Genomic DNA, 17,540 nt, shown 5'->3' on the forward strand with positions numbered 1-17,540 from the left:
AACTGAAAATAAAAAACGATAACAAACCGACCGTAATTTCTAGTTTTTAGTTATCAATTTTCAATATTGATATGTTTAATATATATATAAATATATAATCAATTTTAAGTTTATCATCTACATATATTATATAATTTTTATATTCATAAAACTAAAAACCGAAAACTGAAAATGGGAAACTAGAAAGTTATAGACTATAACTAAAACTGCCCTAAACTAAAACTAAAACTAAAACTAAAAGTGGTTTCTCTTATACAGTAATTGTTTGATTTCAATTTTCTCTGCTACTTCTTCTTCTTACTAGTACTACCTGATCACACAGTAATAGATAGTATCACCAAATCCCTAATTTCTCTCTCCTAAGTCCTAACTTTTGTTTTTTTTTTAAATAATAATTTTAATACTCCATTTTTCCGCCATGGATGGACGGATCTAGTTCTTGAAGAAGCTTAATATTTCTCTGTATAGATCTCCGATTCCGAAAAGCACGATTATTGTCGTTAAGGCGGCGATGAAAGTTCCGTGTTGTTCTGTGTGTCACACGCGATACAACGACGAAGAACGAGCTCCATTACTTCTTCAATGCGGGCATGGATTCTGCAAAGAGTGTTTATCGCGGATGTTCAGTTCATCGGTGGACAATTCTCTCTCCTGTCCTCGTTGCCGCCATGTAACCCTAGTCGGAAACTCAGTGTCGGCGCTTAAAAAGAACTTCGCTCTTCTAGCTTTAACCTCCGCCGGAAACTCATCTTCTTCCGACGATGAGGTGAGCGACGGTGAAAACGCTGAAAACGTGGAGAATAATCATAATAATGAGTTGTCATTAGATGAGTTATTGGAGGAGGAGGATCGTCGTCGTCGGAGTTGGAGGACGGGAGGTTGTTCAATGGAGGTGGCGAATCATGGTGAGGTGAAGTTAGTGCAGAGGATAGGGGAAGGGAGGAGAGGAGGGGTTGAAATGTGGACCGCAACGATGGCGGGAGGGGGAGGGGGAAGGGGTGGTGGTGGGGTAAGATGCCGGCATAAGGTGGCGGTGAGGAAGGTGGCAATAACGGAGGAGATGGATGTAATGTGGGTGCAGAATCAGTTGGAGGGTTTGAGACAGGCAGCAGTATGGTGTAGGAATGTAACTAGTTTTCATGGGGTAACAAGGGTGTTGGATAATAATTCACTTTATCTAGTGATGGATAGGTGTTATGGATCACTTGAATCTGCTATGCAACGAAACGAAGGAAGGTTAACACTTGATCAAATTCTGAGGTATGGAGCAGATATTGCAAGAGGTGTTGCTGAACTACATGCTGCTGGTGTTGTATGTATGAATTTGAAGCCATCAAATATACTTTTGGATGTAAATGGTCATGCTGTGGTTTCTGATTATGGACTTGCAGCAATTTTAAAAAAGCCAATATGCAGAAAAGCGCGAGCACAAGGTGATGGGGATTCATCAACAATTCATTCTTGTATGGATTGCACCATGCTTAGTCCACATTATACAGCTCCAGAGGCATGGGAACCTGTAAGAAAATCTTTGAACTTGTTTTGGGAAGAATCTATAGGGATATCTGCAGAATCAGATGCTTGGAGTTTTGGATGTACCTTGGTGGAAATGTGCACTGGGACCATTCCGTATGTATCATGTATCCATTTTCCATTTCATTCATTCAATGCTTGCTTTCTTTTTTTTACCATGCTGCTGCTCTTGTATAATTGATCAATCAATCAAACACCAGATTAATATGTCAAACTATTATTATTGCCATCCAGTTGGGCAGGTCTCAGTGCTGAGGAAATCTATCGTACTGTTGTCAAGGCTCGAAAATTGCCTCCACAATATGCTAGTGTAGTTGGTGTCGGAATACCCAGAGAGTTGTGGAAAATGATTGGGGAATGCTTACAGTTCAAACCATCTAAGCGCCCCACATTCAGTGCCATGCTAGCAATATTTCTTCGTCATTTACAGTCACTGCCTCGAAGCCCTCCTGCAAGTCCTGATAAGTAAGATCTTTTGTGTTCTATTGTCTCCTTCCCTTCTTATATACTACCAATTTATATACCTTATTTGTTACTACTACTACTTCCTTAACATTTTTTTTATGTCCTTGGACCTGCAACTCTAATGTGTTGTAGTTTTTGTCTTTTGTCCTTATCTTGTTTCCTTTGCCTTAATTGGGTCTGTCATCTTGTCTTTGAACCCCTAAATGGCTAATTTCCAGCGACATGGAGCCATGTGTCAGTACAAATTTGATTGAGCCGTCTCCTACATCTGTCTTGGAGGTGTACCCATATAATCCCAATCAACTGCATCGACTAGTATCTGAGGGGGATTTGAATGGTGTAAGGTTGGTACACTGCTGATTATGTGGACGAAATTGGCAGTCTTGTTTCAATATCTGATAATCTTTGCTGCTCATGCAGAAACTTTCTTGCCAAGGCTGCATCAGGAGCTGGTAGCAGCGCAGTCTCTTCACTGCTAGAAGCACAGAACAACGACGGGCAGACTGCTCTTCACCTTGCCTGTAGAAGAGGGAGTTCTGAGCTGGTTGAAACTATATTGGGGTACAAAGAGGCTGATGTAGATATCCTTGATAAAGATGGGGATCCTCCGCTTGTCTTTGCTTTGGCTGCTGGATCTCCTGAGTGTGTTCGTGCCCTTATAAAAAGAAATGCTAAAGTGGGATCTAAATTGAGGGAAGGATTTGGCCCTTCTGTAGCTCATGTCTGTGCGTACCATGGTCAACCTGATTGCATGCGAGTATGTCTTCTGTGATTATCGTTCGTGGCTTTTCTTCTTGCAGTTTCTTCTTGTTCTTCTTCCCTTTTCAAGGTTTATTTCTTGATTGGCATGTTCCTTTATGCTATTTATTTGTTTGTGTCTTTGTGGCAGGAATTATTGTTAGCCGGGGCTGATCCTAATGCTGTCGATGATGAAGGTGAATCTGTTCTGCATAGAGCTGTTGCAAAGAAATATACCGACTGCGCTCTGATTATATTGGAAAATGGGGGTTCTAGATCAATGGGTGTTCGGAATTTAAAGAACATGACGTATGTATATCTATTTTGTGTTGCTTACTTTTGCTTTGATTTCATATTTATGTTTAACTATAGCTAAAGGCGGGAGCCTACTTGAATGGAATCATACTTGCAAATATTGGCACTTCCAGGATTTAGGATAGGGTTATTTTAGCTGTAGGCATAATATATTTCGAAATCTGTGAAGCCTGAAAAATTGTTGGGGGGGTGGTGTGGGAGGATGGTGTTGTTTCAGATATGGGAAGCTCTACGAAGCACATATCAAACATGCAGGATTGGGCAAGCTAGCATGGAAACATCTCAGCTTCTATAAATGTGTGACGTGGGGCATTTTAGAAAATGTGTGCTGGCCACTTCTGTATTAGCAGTGTTCTAATGAGGAAGTCCAAAGTACATGTTCCCTAGCTGTAAGAACCCCACTTTATGGTGCCTCTCTCTCAAATCAAACACTTTCCCTTTCATTAGCTTCATGCCTTCATCAGCTTTTTGGTTGATGTCACCAAAGCACTCTCTTGTCCGAAATCTTCTGGCAGTGCTGTGGAGCTCTCCTCTCTTCTGTCCAAGTCTATTCTCTCTACTCTCTTGGCTATCAAAGTTAAAACTTTGATGCTACTCATCACTTCTCAGCTTGTTGGCCTTGACGGTCGTTTCTTACTTTTCTTTGCTGATCTCTCTCCTCGGAGCTGTCTGCCCTCTTTTTCTCCTAATAAAAGGGTGGACTAAAGTTTGTGATTCACTGACTTGTGAGCTTGTAGGCCTCTACTCTTTGGCATGTGATTTGTGACTCATTTGTTGTCAAACGTGTGGTACTTTGTGTTTGTTAATTACCTGTTTGCTTTTTCATTTTTATTTTTCTGAATTATCTCTAAGATCTTTTGGGGTTCTCTTAAGATTTTTTTCGGGTTATTGTGTTCTCCTTGCTTTGTCTTGTGACTTCTTATTTCTGGTTCCGATCTCCATTGCCATGCTACATAGAATGGATGGTTCTTTAAAAGACTATGGATATGTGATGTTTGCAGAGCTGGTTGTTAAAAACTCAAAAGTGAGAATATATCCAATGACTTTGAATTGTATTTCATGTAAACAATAGGGCAATAAAATGCCAACTCTACCGCAGCTTTAGCACTTCCTGTATGTACACCGGCTATTCTAAATTCCTAAATTCTGTATTCAATCCGCTCGATCGTTGCCTCAGAAAAATCCGGTTAGAGTAGTTCTGTACAAGAGCATTATAGTTATATTTCACAGAACACCCAGATGATCTTTTTTGTAAGAGTGATGGAGAAGATACTCTTTATGTTATGCCAGCTAAAGGAAGTACAGCCTTTCTTTTGTACTGTCTATTTGAAAAGGTGTGAAGGAAGTTGACGATGACCAGGCACAAGACCAGATTCTTTAAAGTACTCATCATAATTTAGTTGAATTTCAAGTAAACAATAGGGTAATCAAATGCCAACTTTTCTGCAGCTTTAGCACATGTATGCATACCGGCTATTCTAAATTCCTAACTTCTGTATTCAATCCGCTCGATCGTTGCCTCAGAAAAATCCGGTTAGAGTAGTTCTGTGCAAGAGCATTATAGTTATATTTCACAGAACACCCAGATGATCTTTTTTTCAAAGAGCGATGGAGAAGATACTCTTTATGTTATGTCAGCTAAAGGAAGTACAGCCTTTCTTTTGTACTGTCTATTTGAAAAGGTGTGAAGAAAGTTGACAGTGACCAGGCACAAGACCAGATTCTTTAAAGTACTCATCATAATTTAGCTGAATTTCAAGTTAACAATAGGGTAATCAAATGCCAAGTTTTCTGCAGCTTTAGCACCTGTATGCATACCGGCTATCCTAAATTCCTAACTTCTGGATTCAATCCACTTGATTGTTGCCTTGCAAAAAAAAAATGGCTATAAATTTACTGCCTCAGAAAAATCCGATCAGAGTAGTTCTGTACAAGCCCATTATAGTTATATTGAAAAGAACGCCCAGATGATCTTTTGTGTAACAGCTATGGAGAAGAGACTCTTTATGTTATGTCAGCTAAAGGAAGTACATCCTTTCTTTTGTACTGTCTACTTGAAATGGTGTGAAGAAAGTTGACGGTAACCAGGCACAAGACCAGATTCTTGAAAATACTCATCATAAACCAAGTTTCCAATATAATTCATTTGCTTATAAGTTCAAGAAAATTGTAAAGCATGATTATACAGCAAGACCTTTCTGAAAAAACATTTATTAGTCTGAAACATATTCAGTTATGTCGAAGGCATTTTGGTATTAGCTATGTGTCATACACGCAATATGCCACCTTCTAGAGGCTAGAAGACGCCTTGCTACTAAGTTGAAGTGTGCAGTGTGGAATAAATCGCTGTAACATTTTCATGTTCTTTGCTATCATACAAACTCCTCTTTATCGTTGTAGATCACATGTTTCCTACTTCTCTGCGGATCTTAATGGTAGCATATCTTCTTATATTCAAAGTAACTAGTCTTACATGCACGCAATGCGTGCGATAACGTGTGATAACAAATTAAGTAGAAAATAAAATTAATTAGGTAGAATAATTGTCTTTACAATTTATCAAAAAACTGATATTTTAAATGTCCTAATTTACCCCTTTTTTCATTCAAATGAAACAGTTAGTTATCCTCTATTTTTTTTTCTTTTTCTATTTTTTGGTGTCCCCCATGTGTTGCCTTATAGAATAGAGATATGCAATTCCATGGCTGTAGAAGTGTAGATTATTCAAAACATTTGAATGGGTTTCGCAAACAGCTTGCTCCCTTCTCTTTGACTTATTAGCTTTCCTTGCTATATATTTGAAAGTTCAAAAAAATCTAGCACATATCATTCTATATTGAACTTTATCTAATAAAAAATTTCATTGGATATTTGCTAAGATTTATAGCAGGGTGCCAGGGTCTACCTTTGTTTTTGGGAATGGACAAAGTTTAGACACTTTAAACAATCTAAATTTTAAAATTTGACAAAATCTTCCAAAAGATTGTGTGCTAGGTATTCAATTTGGAATGTTATGGAGTCATCTTACCTTTTTTTTGTCCTGCTTTTGCAACCTTTGAACTATGTGGGTAGATTGTGTCTTTATAGGCAAAGTGGAATTATTAGAAATGTAGGTGGTGGTAGGCTGGTAGCACCGGATGATGGAGGAGAATCTTGAAACATCTATTGTAAGTGGGTGTGGATCTTAGGATCTATCGTGATATTTGTTGTTTGAATTGATTGTCAGGCACTTGAACAAAACATTTAAACAACATAGGCATCTGTATATTCACCAGACCTGTTAATTAGGTGAGCAGATGGCTTGGATCATTTCGGGTTCTGGTCCAACAATGCTTGTCATGACCTAGAGGACCTCTGGTAAACCCACTGAGTTAAACGATTCTAAGACACCCTTTCTATTTCCATTTCTTAGCCTCAATATATACAATCTTATCTAAAACATTCTATAGAAATTGCTTTGCATAGCTAGTCATATTAAACAATAAAAACCTTCATTCATAGCCAAATCTATACATGGAAGTGATTTTTTAAGTAGTGAAATTGAGACTTACAGCCTTCATTTGCAACTGTATGCCGCTTCCAGCTTTAGGGTGAAAAATAATCCAAAGGTCTCAGATACAGGGTTCGTATTGGCAAACCCTTGATCTGAATATTGACTAGGCAATAGGAAGTTTAGGGCTTTTGATGCTTGTGGCTAGCATTATTTTGGCTAATTGTTGGTTGGTGGCCAAAGATAGAAGATCTGGTGGGGGTCAATATTTTTTAGAGAAGCAAAATAACGAGGGAAGTGAGACAGGTTTTACACAGCCGAGGACAGTGTGTGGAAATCACAGGGGGGCTGATCAATGAGTCTTTCAGATTCCGTAACATGCTAAGATTTTGTTCTTTCGCGTCAAATTTCCATTTTACTGTATTTTCAACTACTCCCCCCCCCCCTCCCAAAAAAAATAAAAGTGGAAAACTACTGTATATCTACTTGAAAATTTCAAAACCATGAAGAACATACATATTTTTTTTGAATGGTTGTCTTAGTTCCATATTTAATATTCTATTTATTAACTATGTCGATTTATCTTCAAAGTAATATTATCTATGTTTGATTCTTAGATCCATACTCTATTGAATAAATAGAGACAACCTGTTTTGAAGAAAAGATAACTCTATTGGTAGTAGAAGATCTCATAATAGTTTTGATAGTGAATGTCAATTTCAGAGGCGTTTGAATGGATTTGGGAAGTGTGCAAGTCTCCCAGATCTTATAAGATAATCTACCTTCACCTCCCCCTCAAGAAGTCCCAGCAGAAGAAAAAAGTGTTATTAGTCTATCTGGTTTGTGTGTTATACAGTATGGAGAGATGGACTACATGCCTTTATGAGAGTTATCTTCATCTATTATGTTTAAAAAGAGTGTTTGCTGATCAACTTTGATCAGAGATGGTATAGAGTAGCTAAAGCATTATCAGTACTGTGAGATGGCAGTGTCAATAATGACGACTTATAAAACACTTTGTATATAGCTGTTGTAGCAAGTGATGTTATTCAAGTATACCTATCATTTATTTTGTTGTGGTTCTATAAGAAAATCAAATTACAACAGTGGGATAGAGAACATGTTGAAATATGGATGTCTTGCTTAATTCTGTGCTGTTCCCAGTGATGGTCTTATTTGTACATGTATATCTACCTACGTAACTAACAGAATAGTGTCACAGACCCTTGCACCTCTGTGTAGCAACATGGAATGTGGCTGTTGTGAGAAGATGGGTGGAGGTTGCTACAATTGAGGAAATAGCTGATGCAATAAATATACTGAGCCCAGTTGGAACAGCCTTGTGTATGGCTGCAGCTGCTAAGAAAGATCACGAAAAAGGTGAACTTTGGATATTTTCATAATAAGTTACACTTAGTTTGTTGTTCATCATCTGTTAGTGGTCTTTGCTGAAGTAGGATTATTTGCTTTAGCTCTTTTCTTCTGTCAGTGGTCTTTGCTGTTTTAAAAAGCTTTGGTTGATAAACTTCTACTTTTAAGATCCAGCAGGCCAATCTTTAAGGCTACTATTTGTGCTTTTAATGTGCTGTAACAGTAAAGGTTTTATCGTAAACAAAATTACATAATGCAATTTTTAGCTGTAGAAGGTATTTTTCTATATACTTAATGGATTGTCTGTGTGTTGTGTGTATCTCATGCAATTTTTCTTACAAAATTTCAATTTTTATATCAAAAATTGAGTGTTCAGCATTCAGATTATTGGATCTTTCACTTCCTGAAGCTCTCACGAGTCACAAGTGCAAATGTGAAAGTAACTTCTTCTGTAACATTTTAGTTGTGAATGTTGTATTTTTGAAGAAACCAGGGAGTACAGTTTCTTGTCTTATTGCATGTGCTGGGGGTTTTGATGATTTGCCTTTTGTTTCATCCGGTGATGCGTATATGAGGAGGCATATCTTTGCCTTGAGTTGTTTCTTATCACTTGCCTTTCTAGGTTTACATGAGTGTAAAATATTGTGCTGCCTCCCAGGTCCCTTGTCTTCACTGGTGTAATTGTTTTATGCATTTCATTTTTATCGCTCTTGTTCCCTCTACTTGGTGATCTTGTCCTAATCTGTTTTCCAAATTATGTGTTGTAGAGGGAAGAGAATTGGTGCGGCTATTACTTGCTGCTGGAGCTGACCCAACGGCCCAAGATGCTCAACAGAGAACTGCTTTACATACAGCTGCTATGGCCAATGATGTGGAGTTGGTGCAGGTGAGAATCTTTTTTTATTTTTTTTGATGACTTTCTTGGGCTCCAAACTCAATCAGAGGACAATCAGCATTAATCAAGTTGGTACTAGTATAGTACGTGTTTATTGACTAGGTTACTGTTTAAAAATTTCTAATGCTAATAGGATCGTGAGGAGAAATAATTAGGAGTCCTGCCAAACTCTATATTGAATTGTCCCTCCGTCCCTGAAAACTCTTCCCATATCTTTTGGCCACATAATTTATTCTTTTTATCTATTTCTGTATTGAGGAGAGGTATGGGAAAAATGTATGATTGGCGGACCCAATTTTTAAAAGGAAATGGAAAGATAACTCGGAAAGACCCAAACTGCAGAAGTGGGAAAGGCTTTCAGGGAGGAAGTAGATGCTAATTGTGGTAAATGCTGGCAAGGTTTTACTTTTAAACAGTTTATGCATTTGAATGATGGTGGCACATCAAAACATAATGATTACTTCCTACTGCATGTACTTTCTGTATTATATTATCTCGTATACAGCCATACAGGCAGGATATAAGAGGTAAATGGCTTCATAGATGCATACTTACTTACTTGGTCTTATATCTTCCATATTTTTCTTTCCTATCTTTATGCAGATCATTCTGAATTCTGGAGTTGATGTCAACATTCGTAATGCACACAATACAGTGCCTCTTCATGTGGCTTTGGCTCGAGGTGCAAAATCTTGCATAGGCCTGCTTCTGTCAGCTGGAGCTGACTATAATTTTCAGGTTTTCCTCACCTCTTGCTACAGGAGTGTTAGTGGAGTCAAGTAGTCAACCACGTGATGATTCTTTCTTCCCCAAATTGTGGCTGACCAAACCTGCTCTTTTTTTTAATCCCCCCCCCCCCCCCCTTTCCAGATTTTGTTCCTAGCTTAATGTTTGAATTTACCCCTTGTGGATGCATCTTGAGGAGAACAATTTTTCTCGTAGAACCTTGGCATTACTTGAAATATAGCTCGAAGATACTTCCAGGATTTTTGAACCTTATTTTGATCCTCCAAAGTCTAATTTGATCTTGAGGAACCTTTCACAAATTCAAAATGGGAAGCTGGTCCTGGCAACCTTGATAATATTACTAAGCAATAGCTTTGACCTTTTGAACGTTTTTGAGTTTTGATTCCTAAGGTTTATTGTGGTTGCTTCATCTTTTGAGGCAGATTAGTGATTTTATCCTCGATTAATATTTCATTTTATAATTTTGTCCTTTGTATATTGTGTCCTTTTGCAATTATATCTTATTACGATTCCCTATGTTCAGGATGATGAAGGTGATAATGCTTTCCACATAGCAGCTGATGCAGCTAAGATGATACGTGAAAACCTTGAATGGATTATACATATGCTTAAATGTCCAGATGCTGCTGTTGATCTAAGGAATCACAGGCAAGTTCTAACTGCTTTTAGTCTCATCACTCTAAGATTATAACTTCATATGTTCCAGGCTACTTTATGTCTTCTTTCTAGTGTTGTCAACTGTTGGTGCTTATTGTCAAGTGCAGAAATTAGATGCTGTCAAAAAATTCAATTTGTCAATCTAGTAAACTACCACCTAAATAAAAGTTGAACAGTGTAACGGTATGTGTTTTTAGTTGTAACATATATCATCTGTGGTGATGCATATAACAGTGGTAAGACCTTAAAAGACTTCCTAGAGGTCCTTCCCCGAGAATGGATTTCTGAAGATCTGATGGAAGCACTTTTGAACAAAGGGGTTCAACTATCTCCTACAATGTGAGCACAAAAAGCGTCCGTGAATACATATTTTTATCATCCTTCCTGGCTCTTTTTGGTTAATTAATAAATTTTCTTTCTTGTGAAATGTAGATATGATATTGGCGACTGGGTGAAATTCAAGAGGAGCATCACATCTCCAAAGTATGGTTGGCAAGGTGCAAAACAGAAAAGTGTTGGTTTTGTGCAGAGTATCCTTGACAAGGAGCATCTAATCATATCATTTTGCACCGGAGAGGCCAAGGTTTTGGTGAGTGAAGTTTTGAAAGTGATTCCATTGGACAGGGGACAGCATGTAAAACTTAAAGAAGACGTCAAGGAACCAAGGTTAGATTATATTGGTGGTGCTGTTTTTCTTTTTAGTTTGTAGATTATTCTTACATAATATGTAGCTGCTAATATCATCAAGACTTAGCTTATAGGGTACATGGAATTGCTTATTTTTGGGATGTATATTCAATGCAAGTATCTTCTTATGTTCTAGGTTTGGATGGCGGGGCCACTCACGTGACAGCATTGGGACTGTACTATGTGTTGACGATGATGGGATATTGCGTGTTGGGTTTCCAGGGGCCTCCAGGGGGTGGAAGGCTGATCCTGCGGAGATGGAGAGAGTAGAAGAGTACAAAGTTGGGGACTGGGTTCGTATCCGTCCATCTCTTACAACGGCCAAACATGGCTTGGGTGCTGTCACACCAGGCAGCATTGGTATAGTATACTGTATTAGACCTGATAGTAGTCTGTTGCTGGAACTAAGCTACCTTCCAAATCCATGGCACTGTGAGCCAGAGGAGGTTGAGCATGTGGAACCTTTCAGGGTCAGCCGATACTTCTTTAGCAGTGGATTTTTGTTATACTGTGCTTATTCTTGTTCCAAGGCTTATTGATTTGTTTTTGTTTTTCAGATTGGTGATCGGGTCTGTGTTAAACGCTCAGTTGCAGAACCAAGATATGCTTGGGGGGGTGAAACTCATCATAGTGTGGGAAGAATAAGTGAGATAGAGAGTGATGGCCTCTTAATTATTGAAATACCCAACCGGCCAATACCTTGGCAAGCTGATCCAGCTGACATGGAAAAGGTGGAGGATTTTAAGGTACTTTCTTATCCTTCTGCACTGCTCTGTACTTCACAGTTATCGACCAGCATATAAGTCCTTACTGGATGATTGCAGGTGGAGGATTGGGTTAGAGTTAAAGCTTCAGTTTCTTCCCCCAAATATGGGTGGGAAGATGTCAACAGAAATAGCATTGGAGTTATCCATAGCTTGGAGGAAGATGGTGACATGGGTGTTGCCTTTTGCTTTAGAAGCAAGCTTTTTAGCTGTTCCGTGACTGATGTGGAGAAAGTGGCTCCTTTTGAGGCGGGGCAGGAGATTCATGTGCTGCAATCTATTTCTGTGCCACGACTTGGGTGGTCTAGTGAATCTCCAGCTACAGTTGGGAAAATTGATAGAATTGACATGGATGGAACATTAAATGTAAGTAGTACTCCTCTATCTCCTTTAATTTATTCTTACTGACTGCAATCATCTTGAGTTGAAATGATGTCTAGCTTTATAATCGTAACCAATCTTTCACATATTGATTTGGTGTTAAACAGACCATGAAAAATATATTTTACTATTTTCCCCATTTCTGAGCATCGCACATGATTGTTGTGTTTCTCGTGGAGTACCAATTTTTTTCCCTTCTCCCAATTATTATTTTTGTCTGACATGGACTCTTTAACAAGTGTGGTATCTGAAACCATATCACTTTTGTTGAGAAGATGGGGGTGGGTAGGAGGTTATACTTTCGAGTAATTTAGTAGAACTGGACACATGGTACTAATTATCCTTTTGACGTCAGCAGGTCATTGGGTGGTCGCTGGTTGGTGTATACATGATAAAAAGTGGCCAGTTGAGTGTTATAGGTTTACGAGTAGGTGGTCCTGTGAAGTTTAACCCTTCTAAGGTTCTCTGAGTTAAATCTCTATATAGTACTACATTCACTCTGCTTCCCATGTATATGGTTTGTTGATAGAGAACCTCATTAAAACTCCACTAAACCTTGATTTATCCGCTCCAAAATCTGGAAATAACTTAGCAGACAAGGGGTACTTCTAATGATAAAGGTTACTGTATAAGAAAGTAATCTTATAGTTTGACTGAAATACAACTAACCTACTTCTAGTACGGGGTACGCTGAGCACACTAGCATCATAGTACTAAGCTAGGAAAAACTCATGAAAGATAGAAAAATCTTAAAAGATGCATTAGCCTTTTCATATTACTACTTTCATGCTATAGGTCCTACTCCTTCCCGTCACCTGTCTTTCCCTTTCTCAATGTCCCTTACTCCCTTATTCACTGTTAAATTTCTACTAAGAACATATAACTTTCGAAATGCCACATATCTTAATTATGAGTGGGTGAAAGTGAAAGATAAAGTGGGACATTTCATAATAAATGATGCTTGGTTCTTTTTTATCCCTCAAATATGCTTCTTATTGTAAATGTCTCAAGTAATCTGCTTTACTTGTGATCTAAAATTTGGCATCTGTTTGTATGAACTACGGAAGAAAATTAATTTGATTAAAAAGTCCGAACTGGTAAGTATACTATTCAGGAGAGAAGTTCTATTGGTGATAGATTGAAGGCACTTGACTTCTGCATTTTTGTAACACCTTGCTATATGCCTTTTCAACATAAAGTATTTAGCATTAGATTATTAAAGTGAGCATGGTTCAGTGCAAATGGTATTACTCTTGCCACCCTAAGCAAATTGAACAAGCTTTGGTAAGGAGAAATGCTTTGGTTGATATTGATGAACTTGGAATTAAAATAGAGTAGAGTCTAGTCAATATGGGACCTCGAAGCATATGAGAATATGCTTTTGTAGTAGCTTACCAATTTGAATTGGAATCTCAAATAGCATGATGCCTCAAGTCTTCATACATATAGCTTTTAACCTGATTTTATATTAGCCCATTATGGAACTCTAACATAATATTACCTGTGCAGGTGAGAGTAGCTGGTAGATCTAGCCTCTGGAGAGTTTCTCCTGGAGATGCTGTGTGTTTGTCAGGTTTTGAAGTGGGTGATTGGGTGCGATCGAAACCTATCTTGGGAACTAGACCAAGTTATGACTGGAGCAGCATAGGCAAGGAAGGTGTAGCAGTCGTCCATAGTGTACAAGATAATGGATATTTAGAGCTGGCCTGTTGTTTCCGTAAAGGAAAGTGGCATGCTCATGACACAGACATGGAGAAGATCCCAAGTCTGAAGGTTGGGCAATATGTTAAATTTCGTGCTGGACTAACAGAGCCAAGATGGGGCTGGAGAGGTGCCAATCCAAACTCTCGAGGCATTATTACCAGTGTTCATGCTGATGGAGAAGTAAGGGTAGCATTCTTTTCCTTGCTAGGGCTATGGAGAGCAGATCCTGCTGACTTGGAGATTGAGGCAGTGTTTGATGTGGGTGAGTGGGTGAGATTGAAGGATGATGCTGGAAACTGGAAATCTGTCGAGCCTGGCAGTATAGGGGTTATACAGGGTTTGGGGTATGAGAGTGATGAATGGGATGGAAATGTTTCTGTTGGGTTTTGTGGAGAGCAAGAAAAATGGGTGGGGCCTATATCTCATCTTGAGAAGGTTGATAAGCTAATGCTTGGACAAAAAGTAAGAGTAAAATTCTCAGTCAAGCAGCCAAGGTTTGGGTGGTCAGGTCACAGTCATGCTAGTGTGGGGACAATAATATCAATTGATGCAGACGGCAAACTGAGAATATACACACCAGCTGGTTCAAAGGCTTGGATGCTGGATCCATCAGAAGTCGAGGTGGTCGAAGAGGAGGAGATCCATATCGGAGACTGGGTCAAGGTTAAAGAATCGGTAACAAACCCAACTCACCAATGGGGAGAGGTGTCGCCTTCCAGTATTGGTGTGGTACATCGCATGGAGGATGGGCAGCTTTGGGTGGCATTCTGCTTCATGGAAAGGCTTTGGCTTTGCAAGGCATCAGAAATGGAAAAAATTAGGCAGTTCAGGGTTGGGGATAAAGTGAAGATTAGAGAAGGGCTGGTGGCCCCACGATGGGGATGGGGGATGGAAACTCATGCGAGCAAGGGAGAAGTAGTAGGGGTTGATGCTAACGGAAAGTTGAGGATAAAGTTTAGATGGAGAGAAGGGAAGCCATGGATTGGGGATCCTGCTGATATTGCTCTTGATGAAACCTAGAACAGTGGAGATGGTAACTACTGAAATCATGTCATAGGCAGCTTATGGAAGTTTGGCCTCTCAAGTTTTTCCGAGTGGTGAAATTATATCCTGTTGCTGCCGTGCATCATCAATACATGCTCATTAGCATGTCATTAGAAGGATGATTGTGTTGGCGGAAGTTATTGTTAATAAAGAGGAGAATGGTTGATGAGCAGGCATTGACATTGGCATGGGCAGTGTGCAGTGGGCTCGTCTCACTGTTGTTGACTGGTACACACATGAGGCTTCAGAGGGAAGTAGCAGTATGCCATTTGTATTGCATTATTTAATGTCAATAGTGCCTTTTAGCTTCAGAGTAAATATATATATACTGCATAGAATTGGTACTAAAATTTTGTACAAATTAGTTCCCATGATTTGAGTTATTGGCCTTGTGTTGATTTTGGTTTAATAGTTTTTGTGCTTCTTGTACAAGACCAGAGACTGTAAATGTTTTACATGCAGGAATTTTTCTACTTACTATCAGATAGCTGATGCGGGTTCGTGTTGCCAACATGGGCGGTTCAATTAATATGGAGGTCGACTAAGTACTTGTGGGGTTTGGTTTAGAGTACGAAAGTAAAGATAATTGAAATCGGAAATATAAAGTTCTATATAATGAGAAGGGGGAATAATCAAACACGAGACGGAAATTCTGATCGATATTATGCAGAAGTTGAAATTTCGAATCATATTTGGTATGTTTTTGTGGGCCAATTAATCGATAGGAATAGCTGATTATGCAGCCAAGAGTAGCTTGTTAACCATGGTACACCACATTGTTGTTGTCACAGATAAGTACTCGGCAGTGGATCTAGATTTTTAGCAACTGGTTGCAGTATAATTCGTTATTAGAGACTTCTGATGAAAAAAGTAAAATGTAGGTGGAAGTAGGGATGTCTTGACTGTCAAGTGTGTGCTGAAAAACTACTATTTGATCCCTAACAGGCTTGAAGTTGTGGCCTTCGTGCTAAAAATTTATGTAATATACAGAGTAATTAATATTTGTGAAAGTATTGGGTCAGACCGTCTGACCAATACTTACTGTCAGACGGGCTGAGCCCAATACTCAATAGATGCATTGAACTTGATGGCGACTGCGACTCACGTTCCATAAGAACATCAAAGAAAATCTTTAATAGGTCGAAACGGTTAGCTTCAATCATCAAATGCAGCGGCGTGTTTCCATCTTTGTCTCTCGACCAAAGCAGACTTCTTGAAATGCTCTCAGTAAGGAAGTCATATCATCTTTTTTTTTTTTTTTTGAAAGGAAGGAGTCATACCATCTTGATCAAGCGTGAAGGCTGCTCCAACATTTGACCTCACCATTAATTCTATGTCTTCTTTCTTGAATGGCTCCATAATGATATAATTACTATTCGGACCTTATGATGTAAGAGTACTTGTAAAAGAATGGCAGAGAAAGCAGATGACTAACGAGAGCAACCTGGGAGTTGGGACATAGGAGGGAAGAAGAAAGAAGCGCAAGGTTAGTAATTATGGAACTGAAAGATATTGGTGAGGTTGAGGAGAGTGAAGGTCAGTTGGTTTTTGTATTGTTTCAGTCAGTTTTTGTTTTCTTTCAGTTGGACTTTCTTTTCTTTCAGTTAGACTTTCTTTTCTTTCAGTTGCACTTTCTTTTCTTTCAGTTAGACTTTCTTTTCTTTCAGTTGGACTTTCTTTTCTTTCAATTGGACCAACTGAAAGAAATAATGGGCCAACTGAAAGAAATAATGGATTAAATGAAACAAAATGAAGACTACCTGAAGAAAAATATAGACTACCTGAAAAAGAATAAAGACCAACTGAAACCCAAGTAAGTCTAACTGAAGCACAAAAACCCACTGAAAAACAAAGAAGATTAACTGAAAACAAAATGAAGACTACCTGAAAAAAAATTGGAACCACCTGAAAAAAAATGAAGACTACCTGAAAAAAAATTGGAACCACCTGAAAGTCATCCGACCAAGATTATGGTCGGACGAGTCCGACACAATACGTTCTCTTAATATTTATCCTCTCAAGTGAGGGCACACTTTCTTATATGTGGATATGTACATGCCTTTTGCATTTCCTATAAGTTATAGGAAAGTATTTTTCGTAGAATAAATAAAACAATTAATATAAATAAGTACTTCCTCTGTTTTTTTTTTCTTCCTACTAGGAATTTTTACGTTATTTATAATTAGAGTCTTGTAATTTTTTTTCAATATATATTAAAAGATATAGTCATGTGGTATTTTGTTTGATTCGTCTTAATGAGTACTTTATTACTACCTATAATCGTTATAATTTTTACTAATATGTAATGAAAGATATTTAAGGTCAAAGAATTGCATTGACAAACATGCACAGTTTTAAAGTAGGAAGAACAAAAAACAGAGGAAGTATTTCCTATGTTTTAAAATACTCGACGTACAAGATCTCACATAACTACCTTGTTTTTTTTCCTTGTGTAGATATCAAAAACATGGTCAAAGAAAAATGTAAATAGCATGAAAGTCAAATAACATCCAATATTTTATGACAGAGGAAGTATGGTTTAACTCGACAAACCTTTTTAAGGACTTACTCAGTATTCAGAGTTTTGACCTTTGGGCTTTTCTACTGCTTATCTTGTTTAAAAAAGAAATGAAAACTATTAGAATTGATTGAATATGTCCCCTCAAAAAAAAAGTATTGATTGAATATGAAAGAAAGGGCAACTAGTTGGTTCGGTGATACTATATGATAATTGTGGTTTTTTTTAAGA

At 38.2% G+C, this 17,540-nt stretch overlaps 1 protein-coding gene across 1 annotated transcript; it reads left to right on the forward strand.

The window, feature by feature from the left end:
- The first annotated feature begins 224 nt into the window (after positions 1 to 224).
- Positions 225 to 15,268, forward strand: LOC104906308 (E3 ubiquitin-protein ligase KEG). Its single transcript, XM_010695043.4, has 15 exons — positions 225 to 1,629; positions 1,768 to 1,998; positions 2,217 to 2,342; positions 2,419 to 2,755; positions 2,888 to 3,045; positions 7,764 to 7,921; positions 8,680 to 8,798; positions 9,411 to 9,545; positions 10,078 to 10,202; positions 10,446 to 10,550; positions 10,644 to 10,877; positions 11,035 to 11,368; positions 11,456 to 11,644; positions 11,723 to 12,028; positions 13,553 to 15,268. Exons 1-15 carry the CDS (start codon positions 512 to 514, stop codon positions 14,765 to 14,767), a joined length of 4,890 nt encoding a protein of 1,629 aa, XP_010693345.2. The 5' UTR covers positions 225 to 511; the 3' UTR covers positions 14,768 to 15,268.
- The last annotated feature ends 2,272 nt before the right edge of the window (positions 15,269 to 17,540 follow it).

The sequence above is a fragment of the Beta vulgaris genome, chromosome 2 (assembly GCF_026745355.1).
Source record: "Beta vulgaris subsp. vulgaris cultivar EL10 chromosome 2, EL10.2, whole genome shotgun sequence".
Classification (NCBI taxonomy): domain Eukaryota; kingdom Viridiplantae; phylum Streptophyta; class Magnoliopsida; order Caryophyllales; family Amaranthaceae; genus Beta; species Beta vulgaris.